The sequence below is a fragment of the Geospiza fortis genome, unplaced genomic scaffold (assembly GCF_000277835.1).
Source record: "Geospiza fortis unplaced genomic scaffold, GeoFor_1.0 scaffold424, whole genome shotgun sequence".
NCBI lineage: Eukaryota > Metazoa > Chordata > Aves > Passeriformes > Thraupidae > Geospiza > Geospiza fortis.
In genome coordinates, this window is record NW_005054354.1 from 3,872,409 (window position 1) to 3,894,559 (window position 22,151).

Consider the following 22,151-nt stretch of genomic DNA (forward strand, 5'->3'; position numbering starts at 1 on the left):
TAAAATTTCAGTATTTGTGTGGTTTTTTTTAAGGTGAACTACTGGCTATTGTTAAGCTATTCTGTGAGCTTTGAAGGAGGAAATCAGAAAATCTGTACATTCAAATTGAGCTTCTCAACTGTTTTTTACTTGCATCAGGCACTACACTGCTTTGGTTACAATTCTGTGATTTCTAGAAGGGAAAGTTTACTCCAAACTTCCCTCAGCTGCATTTACATTGTATTTGCAGTCACTTATGGTAGGATTTACTTTTGGCTGTTGCTGGGGGATGTTTCGGAACACATTCATTGTTTCTTTTGTTGGGAAAGTTTCACCATTGAGTCTAATTGCTTTGTAGATGTGAAAATAATCTAGAGGCTCTTTAAGAGGTTCTCTGTCTTTATATGTTGCTTCTGACAAAACTAGAAGATTCATTGGCCTCATTTTCATGAGCTGGCAGTAAAAGATTCTTTCAGTCTTTTGTCCTCTTTCAGCAAGACTCAACATCTGTATATGCTCTTCAGTCTTGCTTTGATTTGTAAGTGATAGCAGAAGTCAAGTGTGCCTCTTAACCATAGAAAAATGTTGAGATAAAATCTAGGTCTTCCCATGATAATTGTAGTTCTGGCTGAGTTGATCGTTCAGCCAAGGTTATAAATCAAGCCTGGTGTTGCTGCCTGCTAGCTGAGTGTCTGCTTTTGAAGTGTTACATTAACTCCTGTTGGACAATTTACCCAACTTCATACTTAAATTGCAGGGGATTTACAAATTAGAGATTCCTTTTTGGGGAGAAGCAGGTTGGAGAGGAAGATTTATGTCAGTTTAACCTATTCCTAGAAAGGTTTGTGTTGCTTAGGAAAGCTTGTTTGGTTTCCATGGTCTGCTGTACACATAAATCTGCTTTGTCATCCATCCCTTCCCACAGAGGTGTTAGGAGGAGGCTGTTCTTGGACATGGCTGTTTCAGTCACTTAGAAGTAAAACATCCTCTAAGTGCAGCTACCTTATTATATTTGTGCCAGTATAGTTTCTGTTCTCTCCCTGCTGCTTATGATCTGTGGAGAGGCAAGAGGCATATCTCAATTGCCATCTATTTTGGTTTTTATTTGACTTATTTTCTTATGACTGTCCCTAAAATACATCCTTTGCTTCACTTTAAGAACTGTGAGGGTTTAAGTTCTGTATCCTCATTAGAATACTCCTCAGAGGAAAGATAGGAACGCTGTGGAATCACTGTTAGAGCATTCATTTGTGTGGGTTACTGTCAGCTCTTTGCACCTTTATCAACATGCTTCCTGAGTAGTTTGGTTAGAGGTCACTCTACATTACCTTCTAGAATTGAGGGCTTTCTTTGGCTTGCTTCTGAAATATTTCTCATTTGTTAGTAGTGAACATACTCGCTACTTCTATTTTATGTGAATGCTTAAGGAAGAGTAATTGGATTTCTTTGCTTCCACTTGGGGTTTATAATGCAAGTACCATGAATAAAACATCAGGGCTGTCTCTCAGCTGTATTACTGAAGCATAACATTATGTAGAAGCTTGAAATCAGATTTCCTCTTTCCCTGTGGAGGTTAAAAAGCCCAGTGAACTCTTGGAGCAGGTACTGGCTTCAGGCCAGAAAGTAAGGCGTGAAGTGCTGGCTGCATTGCATATAAGCCTAGTAAAATCTGACTTCTTTAATGCTTGGCCTCATAAGTGAATCTCAACTTGGCTTGCAAAGATGACTGCTTGAAACTATGGATTCCTCTAGGTCTAGTATTTTACATGCAGAAAGCATGCCTAAAGCCTCTGCTTTCCTGTGTCAGGGATTTAAAAACCTGGAGTGACTTGACAAGAAAGTAAATGAAAAATGAGACTGCTCAGGTAAGCTGTTACTGATTGTAGGTAAGCAGGGGAAGCACCAGTGAATTAAATCTGCTGTGTGAATACAGCACGTCTCATATTTTTATTAATTATATCTGACTGCTATTGATGCATTAGCCCGTGCATGTAATATAAAAGACTTTTCATTTGACAGATTAAACCATCTTTCCCAGGTATTTGCAAAAGCTTTTAAGTTCAGAGTATGGATGGATGGATGGATGGATGGATGGATGGATGGATGGATAGATAGATAGATAGATAGGAGGTTTTCAGTGTAGGTGTGCACCCAAGAAAATGCTAACTGTATTCTTTTTTTCCTCAATGCTTATGTCATGTATGCAATTCCAGTTTCAACAAATGAGCTGACTGCAGATACAAAATAAGAGCAGGAGGTATAGGAGTAAGCAAAAATTACTGTACAGTTAACTTGCTGGGTTGTTGCATACAGCCACAACATAACAAACAAAACTTTTCTGAGTTTAAGAAGCTTATGTTGGATTATGCAACAGATAAATATTAGCTTTTCATATTGTAAGTACTGGGATTTCCTTGTAACTCCTCCTCTATATCCTCTTAATAGAGCTTGCATAAGCGTAATAGGAAACATGTATGTTACAATTACTTTTCTGTTCTTGCTTAATTGTGAAATATTTGCATTTCAGGTCAAATCAAAGACAAAGTTAAAGAAAGGGAGAAGAAGCAAAAAGAAAAGAAGAAGCACAAACTAATGAATGAAATCAAGAAAGAAAATGGAGAGATCAAATTGCTGCAGAAAGGTAGGTTCAAACTGTGTAGTGATTTTTCATTCTAGTGCTAGAGGTATTTGTGATTGGATGCTGTATTTTAATACTATGTTTTTCATTTAACTTATGTCATTTTTCCTGGTTAGCTGGTACAAAGGTTTTGAATTAAAACCTGATATAGATGTTAATTTTTTTTGTCAACTGTGCTGGGTATTGGAAATTAAAGATAAAACTATCATCACAGCGTTGTATATACAATAGTAGTAATAGGAAAGACTAGTACACCAAGGAACAATATTAGTGATTCTTCAATAACTGCTGACAAGATGTAGGTTATCATTTTATATCTTGTGGAGAGGAAAAATGAATGCATGTTACATTTTATGTCTAACATTAATTGTACAAGACTGAGTAATTAAGGAGTTATAATTCAGGAGCTTTGTCAAATACTAGGCAATTGTATGCAACATGCAGTCTTAATTTTGGCTAATTTGTTCAAGTGTTTTCTGTAATGAAAGGTAGTTAAGGTTACATTCTCATGTGGCTTGTACATCCATTGAATCTTAGAACTGTACAGTAGTTGAGGTTGGAAGGGATCTAGTCCAACTGCTCCAGGTATGATCAACTAGAGCAGGTTGCCCAGGATTATCAGACTCTTTATCTCCAAGGGTGGAGGTAACAGTCTCACTGGACAACTACATTCAGATTACATATACAGAGATTTTTTTTTTGTAATGATGATGATAAGAGACTGGAACAGGTTGCCCGGAGAGGTGACAGATATTCCATCCCTGGTGGTGTTCAAGGGCAGGTCAAGAATTAGGCTCTGAGCAACCAGATCTAATTGTTCCTGCTTATTGCAGCAGGTTAGACTAGATGGTCTTGAAAGGTCCACAAGCTAGGTGTCTGTTGTATGGTCTATGAAGAAAGGCAGAGACTGCTGGGACTGATAGGCCTGGAGAAGAGGAGGCTCAAGGAGGATCTTATCAGTGTGTGGAAAAACCTGATGAAAGGGAATGAAGAAGGTCATCAACCTGTGCTTCACAGGTTTATTTCTTCCAGGTGCAGGGTTTTACCCACCTCTCTGTTAACTTCATGAGTCCCCCAAGTTTCTGCATTTCTGCAGCCTCTCAAGGTCCCTCTCTCTGGCAGTGCAACTCTGTGGTGCATCAACTCCTTCTCCCAGTTTTGGATCAGCTGCAGCTTGCTGAGGGTGTGCTCTGTCCTATGATGCCATTAATGGAGAGGCTGAACAATACCAACACAAGATATTAAGGTCTGGATTACTCCAGCAGCGACTGTTTCCAGCTGGAATTTGTGCTGCTGCTCACAACCCTTTGAGCACAGCAATTAAGCCAGTACTTGAACCACCTTACTCTTTACTTAGGTCATGCTGCATCAGATTTTCTGTGAGGGTGTTGCTTATTTGAGTAGACCAAATGCTTTTTTAATCTGTTATTTTCAGTCCGTGCTTTTGAAGTTAGGAACAAATTCCTGATATGTTTTTATGTTACTTTGTATACTGTAGGATTTAATTTACAAACCAGAAAGTGAAACTTTCAAATTAAATCTTGAACTTCAGAAGAGGTCAGAGGCACAGAGCCCTTTAATTACTGCATCACGTATTATACTCTACACACAAGTAACTGTATTAACAACAATGACAGCTTAAAACCTGTGTTGATCAGATCTCAAAGTACTGCTTTGAACTTGAGCATTGTGTAAGCTGGTGACTTCCTGTGCAAAAGGCAGGTGTGACTTGTCCTTGCTGAGCATGTGGGAGGAAGTCGATGGTTGAGATACAGGGCAGCATGTAACTGCCATAACAGTGGGTTCTTCAGGCTTTGTTTGAGTAGCAGCCTTTTTTTACACTGGGTCCTATTTCTGTTGCCATTCAGCAGATGAGGTGCAATCTGCAAAGACAGCAAGTTGTCTTGCCCCAGTCTAATAGATGATATCTAATGGGGCTGCTGAGCTTAAAATAGTGCTTTATTTTCAAGTTAATGTTCAAATGTATATGCCCAGGGACTGTGTTAAAAGACTTCTTTTGAGAAGCAGGACAGCTTATTTCACAGCAAACAGTGCTACAAGTGCATTAGATGCTTTACCCCTATTTTATTTGACTTTTTATCACTCAAGTATATTTTATATTTTCTTTAAGGTGTTGGCTGTTAAGTGTTTTGTAGAGGCTGTATTTGGTTTGCCAGTATCCTGCAAAATTGACTCCTATTTCAGGGAAAGAAGGGGGTGAGTCAGGAGGGCAGTTATTTAGAGCAGGCAGATCATCTCCACAGGCTTTGTATCCTGTTCAGAACAGCAGCTTGGTGTCTTCTGTGGGCCTCCAAAATCTGACTGAATGTGCTTATATGTTCTGTGAGGTTTGTATAACATTTCCTGAGCTGTCCTGCTGATGTGATCTAACTTATACATCCTGGGCAAGAGAGAGCAGAGGCAGAAGTGCTTTATGATGCAGCTTCATGTATATATCAGTGGTCAGTGTCTCTGTGACCTTTTCAATTACTAGCTCTTTATTTAAGAGTGTCTTCTTCCTGTATAAGAAAAGTTAAACTTCAAGCCCTATTGTTTTGAGCTCAGGATTTACTGTGTGGGCTTTGGAATGAGTCTGCTTTCCATTTCTTCAGGCTTTTGCTTTTGTGGTTGTTTTTTCTATTTTTAGTGTGTGTGTGTTTAGAGACCAAGACTACAGTGCCTAAAGACAGCTTATTTCCTTCTTCTAGGTATTAGATCTATATCTTGTTGTAAAATATTGCTCTGACCATCTGTTTGTGACTGCCTTTGGCTGAGGGGGGGTGGAGGTAACAGCCTACGTGACTTCAGACAGCTCAACTGGCTGTCCAAGGTCAGAGGTGACGAGTTCTAGAAGAGGTCAGTGCCGAGGGACTGATGCCTTTTGAGGGAGAGCTGGTGTATAAGCCTAATTTTGGTGCTCTAAGCTGAATGTGGAAGAGTTTATTTATACTTGGAGGCTCTGAGTTGTGAGCTGTTCATCTGCCTAAACTTGGGTTGGCATTCTGTTGAAAGCAGTGATAAAACTTGCCCGTGTTGGAGAAGGGTGATTCTGAAAAAGAGTTTCTCTGCTGTGCTTGAGGCTACCAAAGGAAATGAGGCTTTTCAGAGAGCCTGATGGCTTTTTTTATAAACCTAGAATTAAAAAGTTTGTCATCCTTTTGCACTTAAAAGTTGTATTCTCTGTAGATAAGGCTGTAGAATTGCCTCTGTGTCTCTGCTGTGTGGAAGGATGAGCTCAGTTTTCAGACAAAATCTGCTTGGCACATGCGTATTGTTAAAAATCCAGAAACTCTAAGTGATTTAAATTTACTTTTAAGAAGAATCTGCATTGTAAATAGTTACTGTCTAGATATTAAGCATTTAATGCAAAATATTTGCACCAGTGTGATGTGACAAACTTACTGGAGGTTCTGCAAAAAAGAGGATGATTAATGGGCTTATTTGTAAACAGTCCCATTTCTGTTTTTCATTTTAAAAAAAAGTCAGTCTTGTTTCCCTGATTATTTATATCTGAGCACAACAACTGCTAAAATTGCAGTAGGAGAAATTCTTAGTATGTGTTTCTGCAAGATTAAATGCCTTGCTTTATTGAATGCCAAAATTCAGGAAAGAACTGAAAATGAACATTTTATTTGCTGGTATGAACATACGTAAATCCAAATTGTTTTCTAAAGACTTTTAAAAATTATTCTTCTGGAAGAAATGACATTTAATTGTACATTTTTATGACCTTTTAAAATTTTTTATAGATTTTTTTTTACATGAGTATTTATAAAATCAGCGTATTGAACATGAGACATGAGCCTTCATGTATCTTTAGGGAAAGTGTTCAAGTATTTTTATGTAGTGCACTTTAGTTGAGAGAATGAGTAAGACTGAGATAAGAGTGCAGGGCACACAATCCGCCACACTGATTTGTCTGATACTGGGTTTGCTTCACAGTCCTTATGCACCAAGTTACCAACTTTTATCAATAAAATATATGAGTAGAGGGTGAAACACAGATGTCAGATGAGATGGAGCAAGTGACAACTGGAGGGAGAGCTGTGCTGGAAAGCTTTCTGCTGGAGCTGGGGATCTGGAGCTTGAAACAAAGGCTTCTGGTACATCAAAATGAAAATGTTAAATTTTGGTGGCTAGGCTCTCCTAAAGTAAGGAAGTGAAAACCGATTTAAATTACTGGGTGCTGTTAAAAATGTTTGTGCCTTCCTGCTACTAGCTGTCAGCTAGAAACTGTGGGAAACAAAGAGTTAAGCATTACTAATTTTTGGCTTTTGTTTTGAAATGTCTTTAAGTATCCCTCTAATAATTCTGGCTGTGACCTCAGTTGAGAAACACCTACTCTAGTTGAAACAACTGAATAAAGTATTCAACTTCATGGTCTCTGCTTATTTAAAATTTCAGATCAAATGATCCAGCACAACAAATGGACAAAACACAACATAAAATAAATTTCAGGTAGTGTCTGACTTCTTGCAAAAACTTACATTTGGAAGGTGTCTGTCATTAGACAGATAAACCAGATATTAGGCTGTCTAGCATCAGTTTTGATTACAAGTATGTGTCATCTTGTAATAACAGAGCATTGGCTTATTTGCATAAAATTTGAGCAGTTTTGAGTGTCAGTCCTTAGTAGTAAGTCCCATATCACTAACACTGACAGGTATATTATGGCACCATAAAAAATAAGGTGTGCTGAGTTACCTTGAAAGATCTACCAGTCCTATAGATGTGTGCATGTGAGAATTATTTTTCTATTTATGGTACATAAGGCTTGGTGCCTAGAAGATAGCTAAAAGTTACTTAGCATTAGTTCTGATACTGCTGAGTATGTGCGTGCATGAACAGAATGAACATAACTTCCATTCTTCTGATTTCTTTATTGATACAGTGCAGATTTTGCAGCTCTATCCTCGTGCAGATACTGCTAGGCCAAATAAGAGCAGAAGCTGTTCTTTGCTTTTTTTATAGTCCAGTAAAGTGTGAGCTCAGTCTGCTTTTTAACAACAGGTCAGAGGGAAAAGGTCCTGTAAATGCGGATGCTGAGAGTTTTTTTATCTACCCCATGTCCCTGTTATTTTTCATTCTTGGGGTCCTAGGGCAGTGAGTCACTTTAAATGAAATGTTTTTAATGCGACTTAAAATTGTTAACTTCTGTCTCGTGTTTCCAAACCATGTTGTGGAAAAAGCTTTTTGTTCATAGGTTCAATACCTGTTGTGTCTAAATGGATCTCAGGTCACATAGAGACAAATATGCCATGCACTTCAAAATGTGTGAAATATGATTCCAAGAGTTGTATGTATATGTATGTATGTACACACCTGTACTATGTGTGCTGGTTAAGACTCTCTGATACACCTATCTTGAGTTTTGGGTTGCCAGTGTGTGCCTCAGCAGTAAGAGGTGAATCCGGTTAGCTTGTAACAAGTACTGCAGTGCTGTTCCCAAATCCGACTTAAAACAAAGTAGGTTGGATATCTCACCCTTTTGTTGGGATCTTTATTTAAACTTTTGGATTGCTTATTTATGTTTTCATGAAGTTCTGCCTGTCTGCTCTGGAGCAACTTGATTACTGCCCTAGAGAGATGAGGAAAGCTGCTCTTCTTTTTTGGTGTCCATTAGTGAAGTGTCAAAGCAGTGTTACTGGTTTTGGAAGAAGCAGCTCATTTTATTTTAAAGTACTTTGATATATACAGCAGAGAAGTGACTGAATGAGTGTGTTTCTGGTCCTCTCTACAGCTAATACAGAAGAAGAAAAAGAAGAAATTATTTATTGAACATTGCTGATGGCAATTCCAGTATTCCAGCAAGCCAACTCTTTTTGCTCTTAACTATTTGCAGCTTCTTAGCAGCTTTAAACATCTACTTCAGAGTGGATCTTTGAAATCCATCAGAGCAAAAGCCTTAGGCTAGAAATGTGCTTCCTTCTCTATCTGTTATATTCTATTCAAGCTTTACTGAGAAATACTGTTTACTTCTAGAAATCAGTTTTTCATTTTGTGTTTGTATTCCTCAGGAGAACTGTCTGTACGCTAAAATAGTTGAACATAAGTATTCTAAAATTGGGTGTCAAAGGTGGCAAAGCAGTGTGGAGACCAAGCACCACCCACACTCATTGTAAGAGGATAGATGGAGGAAATTGTAATCTGATGTGTATTACAGATAAATGAACTAAAGTGTTACCTTTAAAAGGTAAATTTTATAACTTCTTTGTTAAATTTAAAAGTTCAAGTGTTCAAGTTACAAAAATTTCTATTAAGGTTTCTTAAGAAATTGATCCTGTCTCATAAATGTACTGTTGGGTGAGGTGGTGGGACTTTTTCAATCTGTAAAAATTCAGCTTTGTTCAGTGCAGGGGTGGATGGAGAAGGTGTGGGGGACAGAGTAGCTGAGCAGACCAGGTGGTTTGCTGCCCTGAGGAGGGGTGGGTGCTGCTGGTACCCCCTGTGTCCTGCTCTCAGTGGCCTGTGTGCTTTAATTCCTGTCTGACTGGAAGCGGTTCCCTGTTGTAGCAGCAGAGTGAACAGCTTTCTGCTGAGCCACTGAGTTGCTGTGCAGCTGATGAGCAGCAGTCAGTAGCAGCAGTGGTGCAGGACCCTGTGCCAGGAGCAGTGACAGAGGAGACTGGGAGGTTGGATCATCTGGCAGTGAGTTGATACATTGCTCAGCTGTGTCATATCCATTTGAAGGCCGAATAATTGTCACATTTTTTCAGTCTTCCAATATACAATTTGATTTTAAAATGTTTTTTTCTTTGCAATGTGGGGTGTATGAAGTATCTACACAAATAATTTTCTGTATGTATGTCATTTTCATGTGAATTTTAAAAAGGCTCAAAACAACTAAGCAGTTTTTGAAGTTGTGTTACCTAATTCCTGCTTGAAGTGGTTTTAGAGATCTAAGTTTTACTCTTGATGGTGTGCAATTTTTTTCAAAGTGTTTAATTCTAGTAATGTTTTGAAAAAAGCCCATTTGGAATCCTCTTTATCTTCTGATATCTGTGTTTTAAGGCTTTTTTCTGCTTCAGTGGCATCAGTAGTTCAGACATTGAAGACGGGATTGATGTTTTGTCTCCCAAGGATAGACACTTACCAAGTAGCAGTTCAGGGGGCCCTGCTACCTTCCATCACAGATCTTCTGGGGTTTTTTTTTTGTTATACAGCCTTTTGTTCTTTCAGTGATTGTTGCTCTCTTGGTTTCCAAGTGTTTCAGAAGTAAAACTGATCTCAGTTCCATCCTTCTTAAATATAGAGATCCAAAAAATTCAGTGGAAGAGAGTTGTGCACAGAAGTGAGGGGCTGTGAGCAAACATTTATTTTGTTCTAAATTGTGTGCATCATTTTTGCAACTTGGTGTGATTTGAGAAAGTGTGCAATGATTAATTGTATACTTGATATGTATGTAAATGGCATAACCCTTTTATCTTGTGTTCAGAAGTAAAAGCAGTCTGTATTAAAATCAATGTATTTAAAGCTGAGCAGAAAATTTTTTTTATATTCCCAAAAAGGGAATTATTTTTATCCTCTGGTTAAAAACTTTTATCTCTTCTGAAGGCTTTGTAGCGATGATGTGAAAACAGAGGGAATGATAAATGTTCTTCATTAAAAAATGTCTTATTGTAATTCCTTCTAAGGTTTTAAGTGCTTCCATAGATGTATACCAAGTGAAATAAGAATTACTTTTACAACTGGGTTTGAAGACAAACACTTTTTGGATATGTTCACAAGAACTTTGCATAATTTGAGATTGATTTACATTCCATCTATTTTGTTTCTGTCTTAAAGGCGCCACAGCTTTCAAGACCATGGCTGTGCTCTTTTGAGTGCTGCTCACTGATGATTAGAAAAAATCAATTATTTCAGTTGGAAGGGGCCTACAGTGATCATCCAGTTCAACTGCCTGACCACCTTAGGGCTGACCAAGAGTTTAACCTGTTGTTTAGGGCATTGTCCAAATGCCTCTTGAACACTGACTGACTCAGGGCATTGACCACCTCTCTAAGGAAGTCTGCTTTGTTGTTTAATAGTGGAATTGTTTGTTTGGTTAGTTTTTTTAAATTTTATTGCATAGCTGCGTCCTTGAAATACGTTAAGTGAGGGATTAAAGAAACTGCCACCAGATATTACAGGAGCAGTTGAGTGAAATTGATTGTTAATAAAACTTCTCAGAAGTTCAAAAGGAATGGTACAGGTTGAAAGGGGAAATCAGATCATCTCCTTCTTGTACTTTAGGAATGGAAGTCAGTAGTTTTTGTCATTTTTCACAGATACAAATTCATACCCATCTATTATAGAAGCACTTTACATTTCAGCTAGTAATGATATAATGTAATTTAATAGCTGGATGCTCAGCAAGAACATAGAGATGCTGATCTTCATTTGTCTTAAGATTTTCTTTGGTGATAGCAAACATGCTCAAGTAGGAGAGGGCAATTTGGCTCTTACTGCAGCACTTGGTTGCTGTGAAGTTTGATGCCATTTACATTACTCTAATTGAACCCCAGTAAATACAAATTTCCATCCGTTTCTGCCATACATAATGTCCCAGATCTGAGTGACTAGTTGGAAAAAACTCTGATCTCCATTTGAAAATAAGTGAAGTGTGTTGGCAGGTAACTCCTGCTTCCCCCTGCATCACCTTGCTCCAGCATTTGGTGCTACAATTCCATAGTTTGTATATTCAGACTAATATAATATCTGCAGAATGCTTGACTTCTTTGTGATATCCATGAGCACAGCAAAAAAAAAATCATATTTAGAGCGAAACAATTTTAAAATGCTAAGTTAAAGCATTGTTAAGAGTTTGCAATACCTATATACTTGTGGATGCTTTTTTGTAGTTGTGTGTTCCTGCAGTCAGGAGGAGCGGAAACATGTCTGAGTCTGTATTTTGAGATTTGTATTGAGATTTCAAAGTCTGCAATATGTAACTTCCCACTCTCATATACCATTTTTTTATTTCCCACTGACTGGAGCTCGTGCCATAATGACACCATTACAATACTCCAGAACGGAGCAGTAGGTGATTTTTGCCAGGTAATGATATTACACACAAGGACTCTGCCACCCTGAATGAACCATTTTTAGGATTCCTCTAAGGTTGAGGTACTTAATTGTTAACACCTGTTGCTGCTCTTCTGGATCTTCTCATGCCCACTAGACTAAAGACTCTGACAGAAAGAGGATATTAACAAAGAAGTGGTGAATATTGCATCTACCAGATGAAGCAGGCCTCTTGCTGAGGTTTGGTGCTGGGTTTACATTAAATTTAGCCTAAGAAAGCACAGACTTCCATGGAGATACTGGCAGTTGAACTTTTGGCAGTTGACCTTAGTTAGCTAAAAGTGAAATTGTGTTTAGAGAGTGTGCAGTGTTAAATCTGATTCTGAGTGAAGGGAGTCTTTGTAGTTATCAATTGTGTAGATTAGGTTAAGAAATCCTAGAATCCATTTCCTTGTTTGGACTAAATAAGAAATGAGGTGACCTCAGGGCACTTCTCATTCCCCTCTCTGTGAGAAAATATAATCCAGGGAGATAACTAAATCTGCCTCCACTTCAAGAATCCCAGAGGTATTTAGCAGCAAGAATTTGTGATTCCATGCACCAACAGTTGTGGTCTCTTTTTTTTTTTTTTTTTTTCTTTAAGGACCCTTGTTAAGTTGCTTAGATGCAGGCTGGCAAGTTGAAAATAATCTACTGCAACGTTGTAGTAGAGACTGGCTAACTTAACTCTTGCAGATTTCATATTACTTAGTCCTGCAATGAAATACACAATTTTTAAACTTGAAAGCTTCTGTGTTTGAACATGCTGGTTTTGAATTGCTGGTGGGAATTTAATTTTGTGCTGAAACATACCCACTAACTTTGTTTTACGATGTGCTAAATCATTTTGACTGCTTGATCTTAGGGCAGTGTAGTGCTAGAAGTTTTTTTGGCTACCACTTCTATTACTTGCAACAAAAAACCCCTCACTTTTTTAAAACAAGTGAAAACATTTACCTTGGGAATCACTTGAATGTGCTATCCCCAAATGAGTAATTTTTGCCTTTAGGACATTTTGGACATTTAGGACAGTTTGTTTTCATGTCAGCTTGTATATTAAGAGAACTTGAGGCTAGTTTCTTTTTTGCGTTTTCTTTAATGTGTCTTTTGTTTTAATTTTATTTATAATATGTATGGGATGAGTTTTTAGTTGTTCCCACGTGTTCTTCAACACAGTTTATCTAGTTTTGAAAGAATGACCATGTGAAGAAGCCCATCAGACAAGGTCAGTTCTGGCAGTGGCATCTCATGGGCAGCTTGCTGCTGCTGTTCATATCCAGGCATGGTTTGTAGGCAGTGTTGGACAGCTGTCCTGTGGTGTCTCTGGACTTTATGGGACAGCAACTGCTATGACCAGCTAAAGGGAATGATGGACTGCCGCTCATCATGAAAGCAGCCTTGGGTAATTTGGGTTATTGTGAGGTCTTTCCTTTGCTGTCTCAGCTTATTTATCAATTGCACATGGAAGGTGTCTCTTACCCTCCTCACTTTTGGTAACATACATATTGTGACCCTTGCTTTTGGTCTCTGGTCTTTGTGTGCCATGGTGAGGGTTTTGGTGACTTTGAATCCCAAACTTTATATATTTTGTATAAAAATTTCCTCAAGAGATTTTTTTTTTAAACTCTCAACAGGTGGGAAGGAGAAACCAAAAACCAATGCAGAAGAGCTACAGATTAAAAAAGTTAAGAAGAAAAAGAAAAAGAAACATAAAGAGAATGAGAAGAGGAAGCGTCCAAAAATGTACAGCAAATCTATTCAGACCATCTGCTCAGGATTGGTTTCTGACATTGAGGATCAGGAAGCCAAAGGCATCATAGATGATCATCTTAAGGATTTCAATGGGAAAAATATGGATCCCAAGAAGGACTGTGAGTCCAAGATACCAGAGAACAGTGAGTTTCCATTTGTCTCGTTAAAGGAGCCACGGGTTCAAAATAAACTCAAAAGGTTGGACACATTGGAGTTCAAACAGCTGATTCATATTGAGCACCAGCCTAACGGAGGTGCATCAGTTATCCATGCCTACAGTAATGAACTCTCCCACTTGTCTCCTGTGGAGATGGAGAGATTTGCAGAAGAGTTTGTGGGTCTGGTTTTTAGTGAAAATGAAAACTGTGCAGCTTACTATGTAATGGGTATTGTTCATGGGGCAGCTACTTATTTACCTGACTTTTTAGACTACTTTTCGTTTAATTTTCCCAATTCACCAGTGAAAATGGAGATTTTGGGAAAGAAAGATATAGAGACAACGACTATGTCAAATTTTCATGCTCAGGTAAGAGGTTATGCATTTTACTTTCTAAAGTCATATAATGGTTTCAAACAACTGTGAACGGGTTTTTTTTAGAGTAGTTGCTGTTAGCTCTGCTATGTGGATGACACAGAAGATAGAAACAAGGGATTTCTTCAATAAGTCAGTTCTGCGTTATTGAAGATGAGAAGAGACATAAAATTGTTAACTGAGACATCAAATTGGATTTTTGGTGGGAGGGCAAGTGTTTGCATGCTTGTGTATGTAGGTTTCTTTGGATTTGTTTCTGTAGCTGAAGATTAACCATGAGTTTTGGAGGGTTAAAATGGTTTAGCTGTGGCTTTCTGGGTTTCTGAACAGTAGTATGTCTGTGTTGTCATAAAACTGAAATGCTTTAATACAGTGTTATACATAAAAACCTGCATAGGGCACAGTTATATTAGCTGTATTTGTAGTTTGGGTTTTCTAAATCCATCCTCAAAGAAAAACTTGGGGTTGTTGTGGTGTGGATTTGGTCCTTATGCCTTTGCATTTCTCCTCACTTGGCTAGATTTTCTGGAAAGCTCTTAAGTTAAATGGTAGAATGACTGGCAGCTTTTGAACATTCTTTTATTTTAAATTTTTTGGAAAGAAATTACTGTATACTCTGTTAACAGCAGCTGCTGATTAAGCATCACCTCTGCTGTTTATTAAGTTGCTGTAGAAAATACATTTCCATTGCACAGAAATTATTTGTAGCACTGGTTTTCAGGAAAAAAAATCTGTCCGATTTTCACCCTGGTGATGAGGTTATTGCAAAAAGCCCCTACAGTGAGCATGAAACAATTTATGCAGAAACTCAGTCCTGTTATTTATATCAACTTTATCTCACAATTACCCTTTTAACTCCCATATTTGTGAACTTTGATGTTGTATGGATCAGCTTTAAACTAGTTAATCTTCACTTCGAAGACTAGTAGAGTTCAAGTGTAAGTTGCACTGTCATCTCTTTCATGAAAACCATGCCTGTTTTTTCCCTTTGGCTGCATAGACATTTGCATAGAACACTTGCTTGTATTGACAAATTTCAGGTGTGCGTTAATGCACAAGGATATGCAGAACTAAAATGTTGCTGCAAGAGAACATTTGCAGTGCTGGCTGAGAAAATATCTACTGCCATGGAATATGAATATTCTGTGAACTACAGTCACTATTTTTCTTGAGTATGAGTATACTGAATCATTATTAATAAAAATCACAGAACATACAGGCAGCTCTCCAGAGCTGCTGTTTGGCCATTTTAGATAAGAAAAGCTGGATCTGTTCTTTAAATCCAGCTGATTCTCTTGGGTAGCATTAACACAGGCATAGTGTGTGTGCTAGTGCCTGCCCTAAAGAAATAGTTAATAAAAGCCCAAATTTTATTGCTGTGAATTATCATAGAATTATTTTACTAGAGGGATAGATTGTTACTACAATGGTAACATCAACATCTGTAGTTAAACCAGTCCTGTGTTCTTTGGGGTTGAAATCCTAATTCCCCATTTTTGTGTAAGTGAAGGAGGAACAGAGAGAGGCTGTGGTAGATGAAAGAAGCTGAAGTGTGTTATTAACAGCATTCAGCTGGTCAGCTCCTTGGTCTAAGCTGTATTTTACTTGGCTGGAAGTTTAGTTCTGGTATCTTTTCCTTTGTGTTCCCTCATTTTTTTCCTTAGTTTTCATGGCATTTTATCACTTCTCAGTTTGGTTGCTTGACAGAAAAGGCTTGGCTCCTTGTATTTTTGCTAACTAAGGGGTAGAGGGTGTATAAATAACATGTACAGGCAAACATCAGACTTTGTCTTCTGTGCAGCGTTCTTGTTTCCTGGAATATTTAAGTCAGTATCTTGGTTGCCTAGTTATTGATTCTAATTTTGTTTATGGTTTTCTTATTTCTGTTTTACTTTGGCTCTGTATTTTGGTTTTTTTAATGTGGTCTGCTACAGTTAAAATGTTTTGTTAGCTTCGTATTCTCCTTTTTGACATGTTACATTTTGTGCAGACTGAGAACATTATCCTGTCTCTCTAGGTTCTTTGTGAATCTTTTAAAGGAATTCTAATATCTTGTTGCAGTATATTTTGATGAAACTTTAAATATATTTGGTTTTCTGTTCCTACATTTCCCCAGCTTTGTGCTGTGGTGTTCCTTGTCCTGGGCAGCCTGAGCAGCTGTTGTACAGCCTTAGTTGAGGAAGGATTTGTTTTCTGAGGTCTAAGGAGGAAGTTGATTTTATCAAACCTGCTTTGAGTATGTATCTTGGACTTCATCAGCTTTAAGAAACTTGGGTATTCCTTTGGTAATTTTAACTAAAACACTGAAATGAAGCTCACTTTGGTACAAGAGGTTCTTTGGTGGTTTCTCAGATTACATGTAGCACATGTAATCAATCTGTCAAATGTAAGTATTTAAAAAGATCAAGAAAAGTATTATAAAAAGGAGAATGAAGGTTGAGCTAAGCCTGAAATGGAAAGTGTAATAGAGTGTTTTATTAATTTTTTTCAAGTTGGTCCTTTTGTTACTACTCAATCTTCCACCTCCTGTTTTGTGACAGATATGGGTTTGTCATTTTTTGGTTTTAAGTAATGCATATTTCTTAGTCATCAAATTCTGTGACAAGAATCAGATTGCACAGTAAATTCTGTTGCTGAGGTCAAATTGGGGTCCTCCTAAGTTTACCTGGAAGGTCTGCATCTCTCAAGTAATTTAGTTAGTTTTCACAATTGTAGAGTTGGAAACTAACTCCTTTCAGCTTGCTCCCCAATACACCTGTGTCAGATAGGAGTAATGTAATTTTACTTGTTAGAAGATAAAGGACACAGATTTGTGAGAATATTTGCAGCAGATGCAGGAGAGAGGAATTTGGTACTGGCTCTTTCTAATGGGAATTAGCTTTTAAATTTTGCAGGGAGAGGAAATGGGAAGTTTTTCATCATCCAGCTTGGGCCTATGCCTGAGTACTCCTTAAAATTTTTTTGCATTAGTGTAACAGCTCTTTCTGAACTGACTGCAAGGCTTAGTGAGACAGTTTCTGTAACTGGGCAAAATGAAATTAGTCTGGATATCCTTGTAGCCACTAAATCAGTCCTTCAGGTGGTGAAGAATTGTCTTGTAGCTCCATCTTGCCTGGCCTCTGTGTTCGTGTAGATGGCAACAGCTGCATCAGTTACCCGATAGCCATGGATCTCGTCAGACTCTTAGGAGGATTTTAAAGAACGTAAATAATCAGCTTTTGCCACCTACTTGCAGCTTACATCACTTCACTTAAGCTATTCAGTGCTGTTGAGACAAATGTTAATATTTTGAACTTTTAATTTTTTTTCCTGGTGCTGGGCAAGTGTAAGTTTTTATTGCTGTGCTGAAACCCCAAAGCTCCCAGCTGACGTTTAACAATGCTGAGTGCATTGATTTTACTGTCTTGCATCAGAGGCAACTTCTTAGTACAGATGAGGTAAAATGCGACACAGTACCAGACAATTCCTCTGCTGCCAAACAAGATGGACTGTTTTAAAGCTGTATTTGACAAGTCCTTGTCTGATGTGTTTGCGGGAGATATCAAGGTGATTTTACTCTTTACAAAGAAATCCTTTATAAAGTCATTTTCTCCTTGTTTGACCTCTTATCCTTTTATTCTGGTCTTTAGTGGAGAAGGCAAACAATTTATCCTTTTCATTCAGCTTTCTCTATATTTGAAGATTGCTTAATAACTTCTTTTTCCCCCTCTCCCTAGATCAAGTAATTTGAGTTATTTCTGTCTGTGATTGCATGTTATGCCCTCATTACTCTTAGTGATCTCCCCTTATGTTCAATTCAGTCATCCATATTTTTTGGTTAATATATGATACTAAAAATTGACAGTGTCTGCCTGGTGTATTGATGTCAAAGACTATGAGAAGATTGCTGCAAGTGTCTTGCAAATTATTGCTCTTATATCTATTTCTTCCTTTTTCAGAGCAGTTTGTGATCTGCTGTAGCAGCAGCTTCTGCTAATTGAGTCTCTCCCCTTTTCAGGTTCATGCAGTTCATTAAATATGTATGTGAGTGTAGTTCTTGCTTTTGTTTAAACTGAATTATATACTTTGCATTCAGACCCCCTCTCCAGTTTCAAGCTTTGTTAATTTTGATCCTTTCCTATGACTTCCAGTGTTGCAATGCCTGTGGGTTTTATGAGGATACACTGCCTTCAAAGGAAGGATCCTTGCTTCCTGCCTCAAAATGAGATAGGTACATAAGCACAGACTAAACTGCCCACAGTTTGCTCTTATTAGACCATGTTTCTGTAGCAGTTTGTAGAATATAGTGGACATGTCAAATGTTAAGATATCTACTGGTCCTCTGAACAAGCTATCCAGTCATAGTAACAAAGGTTAGTTTGACTTGATTTTCAATTTTTTTTACATGACCATGTTTATTAGTTCTTACTATCTTATTTTCTAGGTACTTGATAGTTGTAGCAATTATCCAGCTAAGTGTCTTTTTTTCCTGTAAATTGGAATTAGGCTAAATAGTCTCTAGCTCCTCTGTCTTCTGTTGACACCTGTTTCTTTAAGATGGTGTGTTACTGTCTTCCAGATTTGAAGAACTTGTTTTGTGGTTTTGAGTTAGAATCATGGAGTAGTTTGCTTTGGGAGGGACCCTAAGGACTGTGTAGCTCCAATCAGCTGCCATGAGCAGGGACAGGACACCTTCCACTAGACCAGGTTGCTCAGAGCTCCATCCAGCTTGGCCTTGAACACTTCCAAGGGTGAGCCATCCATAACTTTGGTGGGCAACCTGTTCCAGTGCCTCAGCACCCTCACAGCAAAGAAATCCTTTGTAATAGCTAACTTGCCCTCTTCCAATTTGAAGCCATTCCACCTTGCTCTGTTACTACATGCCCTTGCACACTGTCCCTCTCCAGTTCTCTTGCAGTCCCCTTTAGGTACTTGAAGGTTGCTCTAAGATCTCCCTGGAGCCTCTTCCCCAGGCTGAACAACTCCAGTCTATCTGTGAAGAGCCTGTCTTCATAGGAGAGGTGCTTCAGCCCTCTGATCATCTTCATGGCCTTCCTGTGGACTTGTGCCAACAGGTTGATGCTGTGGGACCCCAGGCTGGCTGCAGCACTGCAGGTGGGGTCACAGCAGAGCAGAGGCGCGGAGTGCCCTCCCATGCCCTGCTGCCCACGCTGCTGGGGTGGCAGCCCAGGATACATTTGGCTTTGTGGGCTGTCAGTGCACATTGCTGAGTCATGCTCAGCCTCTCATCCAGCAGCACCTCTCAGTCTTTCTGCCCAGGGCTGCTCTCAGTTGATTCTCCATGCTGCTTTTGTGCTTGGGATTGTCTCAGCCCACATGCAGGGCCTTGCACTTGGCTTTGCTTAACTTCATGAGGTTCACAAGGTCCATCTTTCCAGCCTGTGGATGGTATCACTTCTTCCTCCTGTCAGCTGCACCACACAGCTTGAAGTTCTCATTGATTTATTGAAGCTTTGTCTTGTTTTACCTCATTGCCTTTGTGCTGTAGGTATAAGAGGATGCACATCATTCAGCCTGTTCACTTTAGAAAAGGTCACTCTAACTGTGCAGTGTGCAATTAGACAAATGGCCAGAGCCCATCTAAAGAAGATGTTCTGCCAAAAGAAAATGTCCTCATTCCTTCCTTCCTCCCAGTTGCATGTTCTAGTGCCAAGATGTGGTGCTTCTTGAACTGGTGAGTTCAGCTTGGTTCATTAATTCAGCAGAACTTCTTAAATACTATTGAGGGATTGGTTTTATTACCGACTTGGCAAATTACATTGTTGAAATGTGTGTCAAAGGTAGCTCAAGGATGACTGTGGGTCTGCACAATCAGCCCCATTCCATAACAACAGGCAATTGCATCTTCAGAGAAACAATTTTTGTCAGTTTTGTTCCCTGTTTGGAATAAATTCATGTTCCCATGCTAGCTGTGATGGACACTGAATAGTCAAATATTAATGAATAAGTATTTTAGAGGAAGACCAGTGATAGTAATGATAGTTCATGTTTGTAGTGTGGCTTTGTGAGGGGTTGTCCTCACTTTTTCAGGTTCTGCGCACAGAGCTTGTAATCCCCTTTCTCTTTTATCATCTTTTAATATTATCTTCTCCTTGCTGTCCTCCTTGTATAGCTCTTTGACATTTTTTTTGCAGAGAGGTTTTGCTATTTAGCTCTTTAATAATTTGTGACATCCTGCTTGAAATCATTAGTTCCTTTAGTATTTGAGGGGAATTGCTGAAAATATTTTTAAAAGAAAATCTCAAATAATTGTTTAGTGCTTCATTTCCTTATCATTAAAGATTTGTGCAGTATTTATTTCCATATATTAATTTCCTGAGTTCTAGACAGAATTCTTTTATATTGGAACTATGTCTTTTCAGTTGTGTTCAAGTAGTTTTCAGTAGAACTTTGTTTTCAATAGAACTTGCTTCTTGCTTTTAAGCTGATCAAATCTTGAGATTGTGTTTCCAGAAACTTCCAATTGGGAAAAACTATTTCTTGAATTTAGATTTTTAATGACAATTGAGTAATGCCAGAACTGTCAAGACATCCCATTCTGATACCAAAGCCCTGACCTAAAAAAGGGAAAAAAGGTGAAGGAAGGAGTATGAAGTACATGTGGTTTAATAGTAAAAAGCAGCCAAACAGATTAAGGAGTATTTGTAAAATCAGAGCAATTTTGATGAATATTTGTTCAGTGTTGGCTCCCATTTGAAACTGAAAGTATAAGAAGGCATTTAAGGATTTGAATAAAATTGGTAAGGAACAGAAAACCGCTTGGGCACTTCACTGAAATGTACCAAGTTAGCAGGAGTGGCAATGGCCTCTTCATGGCTGCAGTGTTTGGGATTAACCCTGACTCTGAAATGAGATTTTTCTGTTCTGAGATACCAGTGTGTAAGTGCATTGCTTGTGCACTACTGTAGCAAAACCCTCAATGTCCTTGCATGTTTTTAGGTCGTGTAATGTTTTTGGGTTTTGCCGTTGGTCTTTGGTGGAACTTCATGGGTTTCTTGAAATTGAGTTCAGTTGGTGGATAACTTGTTTGTTTTTGTTGGTTTTTTTTTCTCTGAAGACCTTTTTTCCAGACATTCTTGGTTTTAAAGGTGAAAAATTGAAAGAAATTAAAACCTTGAAATTCTAGCAGGAAAATTATAAAGTTTCAAATAAGAAAAAAACCCTCCTCCATTTAAACCCCACAACAACCCACACCCTACTATATTAAAAATAGGAATTCAGTTGTTATGTGCCCCAGTTTACATTTTTTAAATTCCTCTCTTGAAATGCATGGTTTCTCTGGATTGTTCCCTCCACTTTGTGATTTATTCAAACACAAAATATTTAACATATAGTGTCTAAAATGTTTCCATTTGTAGGATGACATTGCTTAAATGTATTTTTGGTATTTTTTATATATATATATATATATATATATATGTATGTATTTTTGCATTTGGTCTTCAGATTCTTGTCAGACACCAAGACATTTGTGTCAAAACATTTGCTATTGCATTAAAAAATCAGTTGAGGCCATGTGAGTCACAGAAGCAGATAATTCTCAAGTTTTACTAATTGTGGATTCAGTGGTGGTTTTACTGTAACAGTTTTCCATTACTGTGATGCCAGAGAATGACACAGTCTCCTTTTGTGTGTTTTTAGGTGACATACTTCAAATGTAAGCTACATGAGAAGAAGTTAGGATGTCGTATTTATTATTTTATGTTTCTATCTCTTTTACCTGTCCATGGTATTATACTGCATATATTTGGTAATTTGTGTGTGTTCATTCCTGACCACATGCTGGAAGAGCAGCATGACCTTGATTTCTCCTTTTATTATGGATTTAAATTGTTCCAGTTTTGAGCAAGTCTGTAAAATTCTAAAAACCTAGTCACATTGTAAGCTGTGAAATTGCATCTAGGAAGATTGTTTTATTGAAGGGGTATATGTATATATATAAAATACTTAATATATGTAGTACTCTATTAGCAGTCAATGCATAATTTAATATAGAATTTGATGAGTACTGGTTTTAGTACATCAATATTGTTTTTGTGAGTTTAGAAATACACAGAGCAGTCTATTTCTCTTCCTGTGAACAAACCAGCCAAAGGATACTGACAGTAAAAGGAAGGGAAAATGTTGCTGTTATCTAATATGCCATAGGTTATATTTGTTTGGTTGTTGTCTTTATTGGGATTAATTTTAGGTTTGCCATTGGTCAAA

At 38.0% G+C, this 22,151-nt stretch overlaps 1 protein-coding gene across 1 annotated transcript in view; it reads left to right on the forward strand.

The window, feature by feature from the left end:
* The first annotated feature begins 2,510 nt into the window (after positions 1-2,510).
* The window catches only part of RSBN1L (round spermatid basic protein 1 like), a 32,284-nt gene continuing 12,643 nt past the window's right edge, over positions 2,511-22,151 (forward strand). The window contains exons 1-2 of the mRNA XM_031059035.1: positions 2,511-2,620; positions 13,294-13,937. Coding sequence (XP_030914895.1) covers positions 2,572-2,620; positions 13,294-13,937 — 693 coding nt within the window. The 5' untranslated portion in view covers positions 2,511-2,571. The remainder of the gene's footprint in view (positions 2,621-13,293; positions 13,938-22,151) is intronic.